We start from the raw sequence: 15373 nt of genomic DNA on the forward strand, positions 1-15373 counted from the left end.
AAAATAAGGATACACTTCTGTCTAAAATGTATCATTTTTTATTAGACTGGGAAAGAAAAGACGAGCTAGTTAAAGCTTTAATGACACACTGGCAATAGATATAGGGCATAATATAGATCTTAACCTCTGAGAGAAACTTTGGAAAAACAACCTGAAATTTACTACATGTTATTCATTGAAAGAGAATTATTTGAAAATGATTCATAGATGGTACTTAACTCCGAATAGGTTTGCTAAAGAATCAGATATGAGTTGGAAGTGTAAAGACATGGTTAGGATTGTGCTGTTGGCCTGCTAATTTTAGGCACACCACTTGGGAGTAACACCTTAGAGACCAACTAAGTTTGTTCTTAGTTGGTCTCTAAGGCGCTACTGGACAATTTTTTCACTTGGGAATAAGCCCCTCTAAACTAAATGGGGTCGTAATGCCAAGTAAGCATGCATAGGATTGGGTTTTATATGTGTTAGTACAGCTGGTCAGCAATGTAGTTGTTTTTATTGACATAAGTCATGCTATGTATTTTAGTAGCAAAAGAAACTGTAAGTGTGCACTGACCCTATTTGGAGTATCTATGTACAATGCAAGAGTAAGCATGAAAAATTCCTTGTCACACTTCAAATACCAGGTATAGACAATGTTTGTTACAGTTAAATACTGTAATGCAATTCCTATGAGAAGTATAATTGGCCAGCATACTGTAGAAACATTTTTTTTAAAGAAGCTGTTGCAGAGAAATAGAAGTTTTATAAAAACAATGAGAACAGATAAACTCTAATGTTCAAAGAATGGTGAGCTTAAAGCACTCTCTAGGATCAGTGTAAGAGGATAAGAGTGATAACCCTGGGCACTGCAAGGATAGATGAATATTAGTTACATTCAAGTACTAATTGAGTGGGCCTGAATGGTGCTTAAATCATCGATATCCAGGTGCTTAGCATTGCTTAAGATAAAGCAATTAGAACTTAGAGGAAGAGGTGATAAGATTTAACAAGGCAACCATTTGATGTTTGTCACTGAATCATTATTTTTATTTAATGGTAAACGAAAATATATTGTCCAGGATTAGAAACAAGTTTGATGTCCTTATGTACATAGTGTACATAGATGTACATAGTGACTTTTTGGACTAACTACACAATAGCATTGAATGGACTATTAGGAAAAAAAGTGACAACTGTGTTAAATTTTAATGTTAGACACTCATATTAAATGCATGGATTTCCCTACCAGTAGTGTGTATCTATTTCTGATATGGGCTAAAAACTAGATATATAGTATATTGGAAGAAATTATTATGATCGTTTGGTCTTCACATAGAATCATAGCATGTGTCTTGCCCTTATATCAAATGAATGGGCAACTTAAAAATTAACTGATCAATGATTGAACGAAGTAGAGATGAATGGACCATTCCTACCTGCAGCACAATTAACCAAGATGTATTTATGCAAAGTTAAAGATTTCCTATTGTCCAAATGTTTTTAAATGAAATACAAGATCAGCTAGAAAGGCCTGGGAACATTAACTATGAGAAGAATCACTGTTGATACAAAAGACTACAGTATACCTGAGGAATGAATGGTACCAGGAAAGAAGAACCTATGACCCGCCCCCCGATGCTGTTGAACCCCTATTTCAATCAACTCTTCAATCAATAACAGGAGTTGTTGTCCAGCAACATTGAGGGCCACAGATTCCCTACAATCATATAGAGAATCACTGCAATTATTTTACATACATTGAAGCTTTAATCTCATCATCACTTCTTGTATTTCCTGCATTTCATTTCCCTGATATCACAGGTATATCATTCTCTGTATGTTTATCCATATGTTAGTGTGTGTGTGTGTGTGTGTGTGTACATAAACACACGCATATATACCTGCCAACTCAGAATGACATTCCATGTGTTTGATGAAGATGAAAGCTGGTCCATGAAAGCTTATGCCATTTTTAAGTCTTCAATGTGCCACAAACCTAATTTGTGAATGTGATACCATATACAGTGGTGCCTCAGTTTTCGAACATAATACGTTATGGAAGACTGTTCAAGTTCTGAAACGTTCAAAAACTGAAGCGCAAATTAAATAGCGAAAATTGGGGAAAAACCCTCAGTGGAAGCCGTTCAACTTCCGAGGCGTGTTTGAAAACAGAAGTATTTACTTCTGGGTTTTCGGCGTTCAAAAACTGAAACCCTTGATTTCCGAGATGTTCTAAAACCAAGGTATTTGTGACTATGATGTCAGAGAGAGACAATAACATGAAGCAATAGCATCCTAATAGACTAAAAGCAAGTAAATACTTATAACAGATGCTAAATTTATTAAAGAAGGGGTGTGGGTGTTGAAGGACTTGCATGAGTAAAGGGATGTATGAAGAAAGCAAAGGTAAACCAAGCACTAAGGAGTACCAGGGTCTAACAACATAATCCTGTGCATGTTAACTAATAACTAAATCCCACCATATTAAAGGTGGAACGAAAAATGAATTAGTCAAATGCATTTTTACTGCAACAATGTATAAAATATGTTAGTAGGATTTAGGTTCAATTACCTTACCCAGTTTTGTTCTCATAGACATTTTCACTGATTGCAGTACAAGAACAGGGAGAATCCTGCTTTGACCTAAGAACACTCAATTGTCTGGAATCCTGAGCTCTTGTTAGGACACCTGGCTTCAATAAGTGCATTGGAATGTGTGAAAAATTCTTGCATCCCTATAATTTACTTGAATGGGATTAGAATTTCATTTGCTTCCAATTCATATGGATATGTTTTTGTAGATATATAGGTCCAGCCACACTGTTCCAGCTAACGTGAAAGCTACATCTTATAATGTAATCACCGCTGCACACAGTTTTACTTTACTGTTTTCATTCCTGTGTGTGTGTGCGTGTGTGTGTGTATGTGCATATCTCAGTCGCTTGATATGGTTATCTATGGTCTGGCTTGTTGCACTGCATTTTCTTGGTCACTTCAAGCAGACTTTTCAAATAATTTTAAGTTCAACTAGGTTTTACTCAGAGCAGACCCGCTGAAATTAACGTACTCTGTCTTGGTCATTAATTGCAGTAGGTCTACTCTGAGTAAATTTTATTTGACTACCACCCAATATCTTTTATTTTATTTATTTTTAATGTATTTTTAAAGATTTTCTTGATTTACAGAAGTATGTGTAATGTCTCTCTCTCGTATTTTTTCCATGTAACATTTTTACCAAAGCAGTTTCATTTGTTGAGACATTAGGAAGAAAAGGGGGAGAGGGGTGGAGGGGGGAAGATGGGTGGAGGTAGGGTCGGGTGGCGATGTTTCTATTTTACTAAATGTATGTAGGGTTTGGTGTCAGCGTTGCTTGTGCAGGTTTCTGTTGTTCACTTGTGTTCCTTTGGTGGTGAGAGAGGTTGGGGTTGGCCTAGGGTGTGGTTGTTTGTTTGTGATTGGCTGTGGTGATCTTTGTTTTCATGTGTGAGTGGGGTGGGTGGGTGTTTTGGATCAGGTTAGCCATATTGATTTGTATGCTGTTGGTGGATTATTGTCATTGTCTTATGGGGCTGTGTATGTGATAAAGGGGAGCCATATGGGGATAAAGGCGTCTTCTTCTGTTTGTCCCCGTGTCAGTTTCAGTTGATTGGTTAATTTTTCTAGTAAGGCTGTTTCCCATACTATTTGGTACCATTGGTCCATGCTTACTCCTGACAGGTCTCTCCAGTGTCTGGTTATGGTGTTTCTGGCTGCTGAAAATAGGTGGGTTATGAGTTCTTTGAGGTGTAAATGGGCATTATTGGAAGATATTTAGTAGGGCTAATTCTGGGGTGCTTTCTAATACTTGCTTAGTTATTTTGCATATTTCCCGTATGGCTGTTGGTCAGAATAGTTGGATTTGGGGGCACTCCCACCACATGTGGAGGTATGCACCCTCTCCAGCATTTTGGTGAGGTTACTGGGCATATTAGCGCTAGTTTTCTTGGTGTTAGGTACCACCTGACCCAATATCTTTAATGAATTTTACATTTTGCATCTCAGTTTAACCAACTTTCAAAGGATTTCAGAAAGCGGTGAGACATGATTTCAAATTTTGATGAGACGTAATGAATGAATGAATGTTTATGAATGAACATGATTTGGACATATAGTGCAGCAACTGTAAGACTGATTAAAGCAGTAATGCTATATATGCTTATCAAAGAGTAAGTTCCATTGAATTCAGTGGGGTTTGTTCTGAACTAGTATGTTTAGGATTGCACTGTAAATGTGCCAAATAATGCAAACACTACACCATAACATTAATATTTTGTTAGGTGGCACTATGTTAAGGAGTTTTATGGCACATCAAAGAATAACAAATGTATGGCTGCATAAGCTTTCTCAGGTTAGAGCCTGCTTCATCTGCTCTGCCTGTTAAGTATCCATTGCCCTTTTGAAGCCCCTATAGAACAGAGCTTATTTATGTTAATGAACACATCTTTTCTAATTCTTCCAATCTTTATGTAAATAACTAATTGGATGTGAAGAATATGTTCAAAAATCATTTTGTCTATTTGATCATATCTGATCATAATTATGAAGAGAAAAGATTAAGAAGATTACACATTTAAATTCAGGTGTCATGTATCATGGTTTGAGTATGCGGTAGGGAAAACCCACAGGAGCAGGCAGCAGGAATTTTAACATATTTTGAAACATTTTACATGGTTAAAAAACTAACTCTTGTAAAGGTTTGCAACTGGGATCAGCACAGCGAGTGGGACTACAAGAGGATCCTGCCTGAATCTCTCTCGCTGCATCAAACACAGATGTGAAGTGCTGCTCACAGCAAAACAAGGATATGTTAAAAGTGGGTTAATAAGATATGAAGCATATCAGCATTGAGCATATATTAAAGAACTTTTGAGGAGTACTTTTCACTAATGAAAGATTAATATAATCTGCTCTTTTGCTTTCACTTCCACTACTCCATTAAGAGCCATTAGGAACATATATTTTCTGGGCAATAAAGATAGGATGGAGGGGCTACTTGGTATGTTGAAGAATGAAACATCTCCTATCTCTTTAGTTTGCGTTTATTCAGAGAGATTAGCCACATCAGGTGAAAGTGTGCCTCATTCCTAACCGATTCTTCATTGATTATGTAGCTGCATTAATGATTTGAAGATTTGGTAACTTGAGTGGCCCAGTTCATACGGTGAGCTATCTAGACCTAACCAATAAGTAAACATTAGGAAGAACTTCCTGACAGTAAGAGCTGTTCGACAGTGGAATTTGCTGCCAAGGAGTGTGGTGGAGTCTCCTTCTTTGGAGGTCTTTAAGCAGAGGCTTGACAACCATATGTCAGGAGTGCTCTGATGGTGTTTCCTGCTTGGCAGGGGGTTGGACTCGATGGCCCTTGTGGTCTCTTCCAACTCTATGATTCTAAGTAGTGAGAGTTGGCCTGCACACATGGCAGTAGCTACATCTACTACCTGATCTAAATATTATTTCACTTCCAGATGGCCAAAATGCTGATGCAGTAACTATGGGCAAGTTATGTACTCTGCCCTCATTCCTGACAACAAAAACACCCAACGGATGTATGCAGTTGCACTTGCAGAAATGCAGAATTGTCTAGACTTAGGGAGCACAGAGCTTTGACACAGCCAGTCAGTTACTCTATGAGGAAATGCTGAAAAGCCCATAGGATAATTCTGGCAGGTCACCACTTAATTCTCAGCTCTGCAATAGCAAATCAGTATTATGAAGGGCTTAAGAGAAGTTGTTGAGTGCTATGAGATGCTTTACCAAGAAGACCCTCATACTCAGCAGGGTGGGGGTGGGGAGCAGTGCTGAAACCATGTACCTCAAAAAAATCTACTGGGTATCAATTTCTGGCCTGGAGGTAAGGACTGTAACAAAAGTGAGGAATCTAAACCTTCAGTAAGAATTTGGACAAGGGAAAAAAATCTGAGAAGTTTCAGATACTGAACAGGATTTGGGGTTTTATTTGTCTCCCAGAGTTCTAACCCTTCACCCCATCAAACCAGGATATGAAATACAGAGACTAAATATAAACCATGAAGTAGGATTCCTGCTCAGACATTTCTGATAAACACGGACGATGGCAGTGGCGCTTATCTGTTGGCAGCAGGGCACCCATGTAGGCATCGCCTCAGGGGTTTCCACCGCCTATGGTGACTGCTTCACCCCAACCTCATGGGTGGGCTGGGCCCGATAGTTTATTTAACTTCACTTCCTATAAACAGGTGCATTATTCATAGAAAGGTGCCTACTTGTAATATTACTCCCCAAAAACAAAAGTGAAAACTACAAAAATCCATACTAAAGAGCTTTTTAATTTTTGTTAGGATGAATGAGAAGAATGCTGCATGGGAAAGGTGCTGTTGCTATGCATAGTACTGGCAGTGGGCGGTGTGGATCTTGAACCTATTCTTGTAGAACACTTTTAGTATTTATTCAGAAGTCACAAAATATGTATGGTAAGGAATAAAGGCTGTATTAGGAAATTTTAAAACTACTGTTATTAATTTGATGCAAAAAAAATCCCTAATTTAAGAGGAACCTAAGAGGAACTCTTATCAAAATTTGACTAACTCTGAAGTAAATTACAAGACAGGAAAAAATTCTAATTGCATTTTTGCCCCTACATACGTAAACCCTGCCTATCAACATGCAGGTTTATGCTAATTTAAATAAATACATTTGAACTCAGTGCCTTAATCTGTAACCCCAGTCTACAAATATTTCCCAGCAGATCAAAACCAGGATTTGAACCCAGAGTCATTATAGCCCAGTCTTTCCCATGATTATCTCACTATTTCAATGGGACTTGCTTTTAAGGATCACTGGCTAAACTAGATAAATTCAACGAAACATTATATTTTCGTGTACAGGCCCTCATTTTCACATGACTGGACCTTTGCCTTAGTTGTTAAATATTATCTCCTGACTTGCTTTTATGAAACAAACTATTTCACACTGTGGTGAAAGTTCATGGAAAATCTATTAAGTTGTAAAGATACCCAACTCATACTACTTGATAACGCAGCGAGTTAATAAAGGTGGACTTGAGTTCAAATGCTCTACCCTTGACTAGTTTGTGGTGTACTTCAATTTCATATTTTTTTTATCAGTTAAATAATTTCCTGAATATCTAAAAGTGCCAAAAATAAACACTACAGTGTTACTTAAAGATGTATATGTAAGTTATTGCTTGAATAACACATTCCATTTTACTTTTCCCAGAAAATGTTCTAATATACAGCCACAGAACTGACAGAAATGGATCTAACTACAAATGTTTTGGCAAGCAACACACCCATTCCTTTTGTCACAAGAGCAGCAACAATTTATCCTCTTCCTTTTTACTTACTGTTTGAACTTTGAGGAAATCCTGTTAAGGAAGATGGACCATTCATTCCAGGCAGAAGAACTGGGGGAAGGCCAGGGAGTCCTGGGTAAGCTGCTGGCAAACTGATTCCATGAAGTGAGCTGCTCTCCATCATGCCTGGCTGCTGTACTGTTAAGCCTAGAACATCTGTAGCCTTCTTTATACGGTCCAATTCCTGCTGTGCCATCAGCTGTCTAACAGTTGTAGGAGCTAAGTAGTCTTTTTCCCGGTCCAGTTGACTTCCCACAGCTTCTCGCACTTTTGAAATATGTTGTTTGGAAAAGATATGGTCTCTTACGGACAAACGTGCAGAATACTTCACCCCGCATAGGGAACACTCTGGTCTTGAGCCATCAGTTGCATTCTGATTGATTATGAATGGCTTCCCTATGTTAATTTTGAACTTCTTCTCTTTTGCTCGAGCATTTTGAAACCAAACCTGAACCACACGTTTTGGCAGGCCAATCTCGTTCCCTAGCATTTCGCATTCTTGCATGGTTGGAGTCCGATAGTCGCTAAAGCAAGCCTTCAAGACCTTAAGCTGCAGGTTACTCATTTGCGTCCGAAATCGTTTGTGACCTGGCCGGTCACTGCTTTTAGATTTAAAAGGGTTGCTTGCTCCAAAGGGATTAGGTGAACTTGGATCAGCTATGCTCGATGTTTCACTGCGATCAGCATTATCATCAGGGTCATCAGTAATGTAAACACTTTGGTCAAGTTCACTATCTTTGTCACTGTAATGCATTGACGGGCTAGTCAGGGAGAATAGAAATTTGTCATCGCTGTTCTCCATATTAGGCATGTTTGTGTTTTTTGGCAAACTGTCATTCAGAACATTTTTTGGCTCTTTTGGAGAGGATGTGGATTTCACATCTCCTGAACTACCGGTCATACTTTCCATTTCATTGTTTCCTTCATCTCCTGTTGTGGCATCGCTGATTGCCGTGTTAATTGATGAAGTCTCATCAAAGTCAGTTTTATTCTGGTCATAGCCACCATCAGCAGGAGCTGTGTTCAGATTCTCTATGTCTTCGTTGCATTCTGCTTTGAAGGAAGAAGGGCTTAAAAGATTCTTCGGTGACATTTCTGCAGTTTTACTAACTGGAGTTGAGACAGTAGAAGCTAATTCATTTTCACTCGATAAATCAATCTTTGTTAATGATAACGATGGATAATCAAAAAACATGTATTTGTGTGGGCTCTCTCCTCCATCTTCATTGGCTATCAAAGGACTTGGTGGCAAACTATAACCAGCTTGTTTTCCTTCATTCCAGTGCCGAGAGCGAATATGACTTTCTAAAGCAGACTTTGCTTTAAACAGTGCTCGGCAAAAAGGACATCTTTTATGAGACTGAGCTGGACCCACTGCACGGAATTGTCCTTTTCTTTCTCGAGCTCTTGTATTCTGAAACCAGACTTGTACAACTCTCTTTTTTAGTCCTACTTCACGTGCGATGTGATCTAGCATTTTTCTGGTAGGATTGGAATCTAAAAGGTATTTTTCATAGAGTATTTCCAGTTGCTCTGGAGTAATCGTAGTTCTCAATCGCTTATCCCGATGCTGGTCCTCACCACTGTTTCCCCCCTCTTTTTCACTACAGTTGTTATCTTCCTTATCATCCAGTTTTCGTTTAAGTGAGCCAGGAATTGAAGCAGCGTGGTGAGCTGTATGAGCTGAGCTCACTTGAGGTGCCACCTGAGCTAAAGAACTGCTCAGCAATTGTCCAGTCATCAGAGGGTTATTTGGATCAAATATCATATAGGGCATATCCATAGGCCTTTCTAAAAACTGGGAATGAAGGAACTGGTTTTGGGCTGCTAAGAAATGCATGTGCTGGTGCTCTTGCCAAAGTTCTAGAGTGGGAAAGGCAACTGTACACTGGTCACATGGGTACTGTAGTAACTGAGGAGGTAGACTGTTCTGAAGAGGCGTCATTTGGATTGCTAAAGGGCTGGAGGGAACAGGGGTCGTCTGTGATGCAGAAGGTGGTCTGCCTCCTATTTGGGATTGTTTCTGTTGCTGTGTTTGAGAAGCTGAGGGCTGTGGATCAGAGGAGGTGGTTGGTGCAGGCTGCACTGATTTGTTGCCTTGGGAGGAAGCCTCCACTTGCTTAGGTATGGTATCATTTTGCTTTGGCTTTTCTGTTGACTCAGGTTTAGGAGAGGTTTTTCCAGGTTCAGGTTTGGGCGATGGCATCAAAGGAGTACTGGAACCAGATCCAGAGCTTACTGTTGTTAAAGCCATACTTTTTGACGAATCAGATGGGCCAGAAACTGTGCAATTCTTGTAAAGCATTTGATCTGTAGCATCCATTGAATCTTCTGTTTGGCTTTCATCTTGTGCATCATCATCTTCGTCTTTATAACACAGCTTTTTCTGATGTGTGATTAAGTCAAAGATCCTGGGGAAAACTACGCTACATTTTTTACATTGATATTGCATGTTGCTAGTCCGAATGTACCTCTCATTGGTGAGCTCCCTCTTCTCAGTATCTTTAGTTTCAGCTTGATTTTCATAACTTTTACGAGCCTTCTGTCGTGCATTTTGGAACCATACAACGATAACTCGAGTAGGTAGGTTAAGTACAGTCGAAAGTTGTTCAATTTCATCATCTTTTGGATAAGCATTTGTGTCAAAAAAATCCTGCAAGACTCTGAGCTGGTAGTCAGTAAATCTAGTTCTAGATGATCGCTTGCTGAACGCTGAATCAGATTTGTAATGCTCTAAAGAACTTGGCTGTGGTTCAATTCTTATATCTTCCAAAACTGTTATTGGAGGATTGCTAAAATTATATGGGGAATCCTTGTTTCTTTGCCGCTCCTTAAATAGGGTATTTCGAAACCAGTGTTTGATAACCTTTTGGGAAAGGCCAGATTTCTCAGCCATTTCTTGAATCTGTTCTTCGCTCGGTGAATTATTAATATCAAAATATGCCCTCAAGATTTTTAATTGGTCGTCAGTGATTCTTGTACGTGGCCGCTTGAACTGAGAATGCCGTAGGAAATTTGGATCTAATCCTAGCTGTTGCTGACAAAGCTGAGTAAGATCTGCAGACAGCGCATCCATTGGTGGGAGCTGGAGGGCAAGTTGAGGAGGCAATCCTGGGTGTTGCACTGGCTGCATCATAATTGGAGGGAAAAGTGGAAGATCTAATGAAACTGGCAGCTGCACTGGCGGTGGTGCAGAAGGTGGTGGTGGAGGAGGAGGTGGGGGTGGTGGTGGCGGTGGAGGCGGTGGTGTTGGTGGTGGAGCCTGCAAAGGAGTAGGAGTAATGCTTTGAATCTTTCCAGAACTGGATGAAGAAGGTTGTGAAGAAGGCGGAGGTGGAGGCGGAGGTGGTGGAGGAGGAGGTGGTGGTTCTGGGGAAGATGGTGAAATAGGATAAAGCTTGTCATAAGCCTCCCTGTATTGACGGGCAAACTTTTCTAATGCACCGTATGGAAAGAACTGTCCATGAACATGTTCTTGGTGGCTCTTTAATATAAGAATGTTGGAAAACAATTTACTGCATGCTGCACATTCCAATTTGTCAGTATTTTCGCAATCACCAGCTTTATTTTTTTTCTGCACTTTCTGTCTATTCTCATTATATTGAATAACCAGCTCAAAGCCGAAGTTTTCCAACAATGCCTTGGCTGCATTTCCTCTTGCCCCAGAAGCAATTCTAGGTGGTGGGATGGTTGGTTCAGAGGACTTCTGCTTCTTTATATCTTTGTTTTCTTTCAGTCCTTCACTATCACTTGTGAATTCTTGCTTTGGTTTTTCTTGTTTCTCTGAAAACTCTTCCGATTCCTTATATGGTGGTGTATCCTTCATCATCTGGCACTCAGCACTTCCTGCACTGTTCTGCTCTGTTTTCACTAACTTACTAGTTTGCTGCTGCTTTTGTGACTGGATGGGAGGTGGCGTCGCTTGATACTGTTGTGCTTGCTGCTGTAGGATCTGTAGCTGCGTCTGACCGACATGGTGCTGAGTTTGCATCTGCTGCTTCAGGTCTTCTAGCAGTGAGCCTGCCATACCCGCCATGCCAGGCATACCAAATGCAGCAGAACCAGGCAAACCCAGATCAGGACTCAAACTGAACTCTGTCCCAGGAATATAGAATGGAAAAAGAAACTGTGGCTGCTGAAACTGCAGCAGCGCCTCTGGCGTCATAGGGAAATGTGGCAAAAATGCTGGATTTAGGAACTGGGGTTGAAAGAAAGCTGCTTGCTGTTGCAATTCATGCTGGAGTTGCATTTGCAGTTGTGCTGGTGACTGGGGAGGATGATGTGTAGGCTGAGCAGAAACTAATTCAGAAACTTGCTTTTTATTTAATTCTTTGGCATCTATGTGGGTTTCCTTGCTGTTAACTGCTGGTAATATTGTAGGATCTACCATCCCCTGGCTGGGGCTATTAACATTTCCTGTTATGCTGTTTCCACTCATTGCATTACTACTTGGTTCTAATTTTGCAGCCCTTGCCTTCGTTTGATGAAGCACAGATCTCATATGAATTTCCAGTGTAGAACTTTGGCTATAAGAAACATTGCAAATGCTGCATTTGTAGGGTTTGTTGTCAGTGCTGCTGTTCGCTTCTTGAGGGACTGGACTGGATGCTTCCTGCAACACCTTTTTGAGTTTATGCAAATGAGACACTGAGTTATAATGAACCAAAAGAATGTTCTTTTGAGTGAAAGATTCTTTGCACACTGTACATTTATATGGGCGAGAAGGATCTAGAAATTTTTCCATAGTAAAATTTGGCCCTTTTCTAAAAGGTAAGGTCCGCTTTGGTTCTGAGCCCATTTCATCTGGAATGGAGCTACTATCACTTCCTACAGGACTTGCTTTACCTTCCTGGTCCATCTCGTATTCTCTTTCTATATCCTGTTCTAGTGCATGTTCATCTTGTGCCATACTTTCGTTCTCTGCCCAGAGTTCACCATTTACAGGTAAAGATGCACACAACTGCTGAATTTCAGCTTCACTGAGTTCTGGGTGGCCTGCTTCCAAATGTTTTTTTAAAGCCTGGAATGTACGGAAGCTACGTTGGCAAAGGCTACACATAGTAGCAGCCCGAATAGCATGATACTGGGAATGTATTTGAAGCTTCTGCATAGTCTTAAAAGCCAAGCTACAATGGTTACAACGATATTTATAGACATGGCGATCAGAAACAGAAAGCTGCTGCCTCTTCTGCTGCTCATTCAACTGATCAGGCAGTGATTCGACGATCTTTATATCTTTACTGCTGTTCTTGTTCCAATCTGGCATTTCAGTAGATTCTTTGAGTGGCTTCTGTTCCTCTGTTTTAATTTCCATTCCAGTTTTTGATTCTTCAAGCCCAGAGGTGTTCTTCTCATCTGGAGGACTTTCACCTGTTTAAAAAAGAAAGAAAGAAATTATATAGCTCCATAGCATTTGAATACATAATACATATTAAAAGAAAGAACTTCCAGAGGAGGAGCCAGTATGCTACAGCAATAGCAACAAAGAGCCTCGTGGTACTGTAAAGGCTGTCTAATTTATTATGAAATAAGGTTCCATGGCCCAGTGTTGACTTCATCACAGGCTTGTGATCCATCAAAGTACCATAATACTCTTTGGCATCAAATGAAGGATGCACCAAAACACCCCCACCCCACCCCAAACAAGGAGAATTTTGTTGCAATGAGTGACTATATTTGTTTTCAAAAGAAATATACGTAGTTCACGAACCTGAATTTTGGGCACAAGAACCCATCTAGAATTGAGTTAGGCCCAAAAAAATGTAGTTCCAGTGTTATTAATGTTGTTGTAAATAGATTCTTAAACACATTCCCCAAATACAGGACCAAGCTGTTTCTTTGATACACAAGGGATATTATCCACCTGGAAACTTATTCATGTGAAGCATGAACTCCACAACTGAATTAGAGGTCCCTTCATTACTCTTACAAAATTGCTTTATGCAAAGTGTCTGGAATTATCTCACTTTCCACCAAAGTGACCAGCACCACAAATGAGTCATGGTCTAAACCACTGAGCCTCTCGGGCTTGCTGATCGGAAGGTTGGCAGTTCGAATCCATGCAACGGGGTAAGCTCCCGTTGCTCTGTCCCAGCTTCTGCCAACCTAGCAGTTCAAAAGCAGACCAGGTACCGCTGTGACGAGAAGGTAAACAGCATTTCCATGTGCTTTGGCACTCATCACAGTCCTCTGTGAGCCAGTAGCAGTTTAGTCATGCTGGCCACATGACCCGGAAAGTTGTCTGTGGACAAACGCTGGCTCCCTCAGCTGGAACTGCCTTTGACTGGACTTAACCGTCCAGGGTCCTTTAGCTTTATCCTTTACCATACAGTAGATAGGTGTATGGACATGGGGCATAGATTGGGTGGACTGAATGCAGCCTACAAGTCTTAAAATGTGTAACCCAACCTAGATGTTGTATCTGTTCAAAGAAACATATATACATATACTGTATGCTATAAAAGTGCAACGTTCATGAAACGCTGCTGAAGAAAATCAGGCCTTATTTTTCTTTGGTTAATATAGCAAGCACACCCCAAAAGAGGAGAGGAGGTTTATCAACAAAAGACTGCAATGCTCGCCCTCTGCAGGCTTGGCTTTTTCTTGCAATACCTGAATATTTCCCAGATCCTTCAGCTGTCAGACTTGCAGAGGCATCACAGTCAGATTTCTCTGAAGCAGCTGCTGGCAGTAGCATACTATTAGGCATCATCACATCTGGTACAGGAACCTTTAAAAACAACAATAACAGACACATACAACTCAGGGAAATTTTTAATGTGTGACATTTTAATGCATTTTTAATCTTTGTTGGAAGCTGCCCAGAGTGGCTGGGGAAGCCCAGCCAGATGGGTGGGGTACAAATAAATAATAATAATAATAATAATAATAATAATAATAATAATATCAGGGATGATACTGTGCTCACCAAGAGAATTGCACTGTTTATCACATCATCACATATGGCCAACTGAAACAACTAACAGTTTGATTAATCTCGGAATTAAGCTCACAGATTTAGCAGTGAAAATGGTGTGGATGCATGATTACTAACCGAAATGTCCCTACCAAGATAGATAAGGAAAGGCTCACTTTCTGTTACACGTCAAAAGTGCACTTTAAGCAGCTGCTGAGAAAAGGCGAAACAAAATAACTACTTCTGAGAGTACTAGTATAATCCAGTTTGTACCAACTGGTATAATGGTCAAGTCTTGAAATTGGGAGGGACTCTTTTTGTTTTCAAATCAGGCGGCAACTTCTACTGATTTTGCTTAGGCATATATACCTCTGATATGGGGTTCCCGCTTTGCACTTAGGAACTTAAATCATAACTGATTATCTTCCAGCACATGCCAGACCTATAATTCTAAAGATGCTTCTACATAATACTTCACAACACATTAGAGCTTTTTTGTGATATCTGAGTCAGGTTTGATCATAATTAAGAAAGGAAAGAATATGGAAGACAGAGTGATAGTAAATTCTAGGCAACGTAATTTGCCGATACAGGTTTTCAGTAACACTACATAAAGCAGTAGCCACACAAACGCTTTTAGCCTTTTAACTTTCCTGCCACCATATTGCTATAACTTTTTTTTAATTGCTCATATTTATTACCCTGTTTTTCGATCAAGATACTCTTTTGAAAATTACAAGGCTAGGATCCTGTCCTATTACTAATAAGGTTTCATCTCCCCTATCCTGTAAATATAAAAACATTCTGGTACTTTTATCTGTTTCTTCACAATTTACCACTTCTTGTAAAATTGCCAACAAACAGAAACTTCTTGTGTATTTAGCCCTCAGAACACTGTTTACAGTAAATTAAGACTAAAAATTCCCCTGTGGGGAAAGATAGTAGTAGAACCAGTTTAGGATGTGCATGGAGGCACTGAGGTGCGTGCCTTGATCTTGAAAGGTTGTTTTTAATGAGTGCTTCAGATTCTTGTGTCTTCGAAAATTAGGGTTAAATGAATAGGCCAAAGGGATGTACTAAGTTAT

General features: G+C 39.9%; 1 protein-coding gene across 10 annotated transcripts in view; it reads right to left on the reverse strand.

The window, feature by feature from the left end:
- Positions 1 to 15373, reverse strand: part of ZFHX4 (zinc finger homeobox 4) — a 184151-nt gene that overhangs the window by 5871 nt on the left and 162907 nt on the right. For all 10 annotated transcript variants that reach the window (XM_083450866.1, XM_083450872.1, XM_083450871.1 and 7 more), the window contains 2 exons: positions 13985 to 14102; positions 7364 to 12742 (listed from right to left, as the gene is read on the reverse strand). In XM_083450866.1, the coding sequence (XP_083306992.1) occupies positions 7364 to 12742; positions 13985 to 14102 (5497 nt within the window). The remainder of the gene's footprint in view (positions 1 to 7363; positions 12743 to 13984; positions 14103 to 15373) is intronic.

Source organism: Podarcis tiliguerta (genome assembly GCF_965153285.1).
Source record: "Podarcis tiliguerta genome assembly, chromosome: 7".
NCBI lineage: Eukaryota > Metazoa > Chordata > Lepidosauria > Squamata > Lacertidae > Podarcis > Podarcis tiliguerta.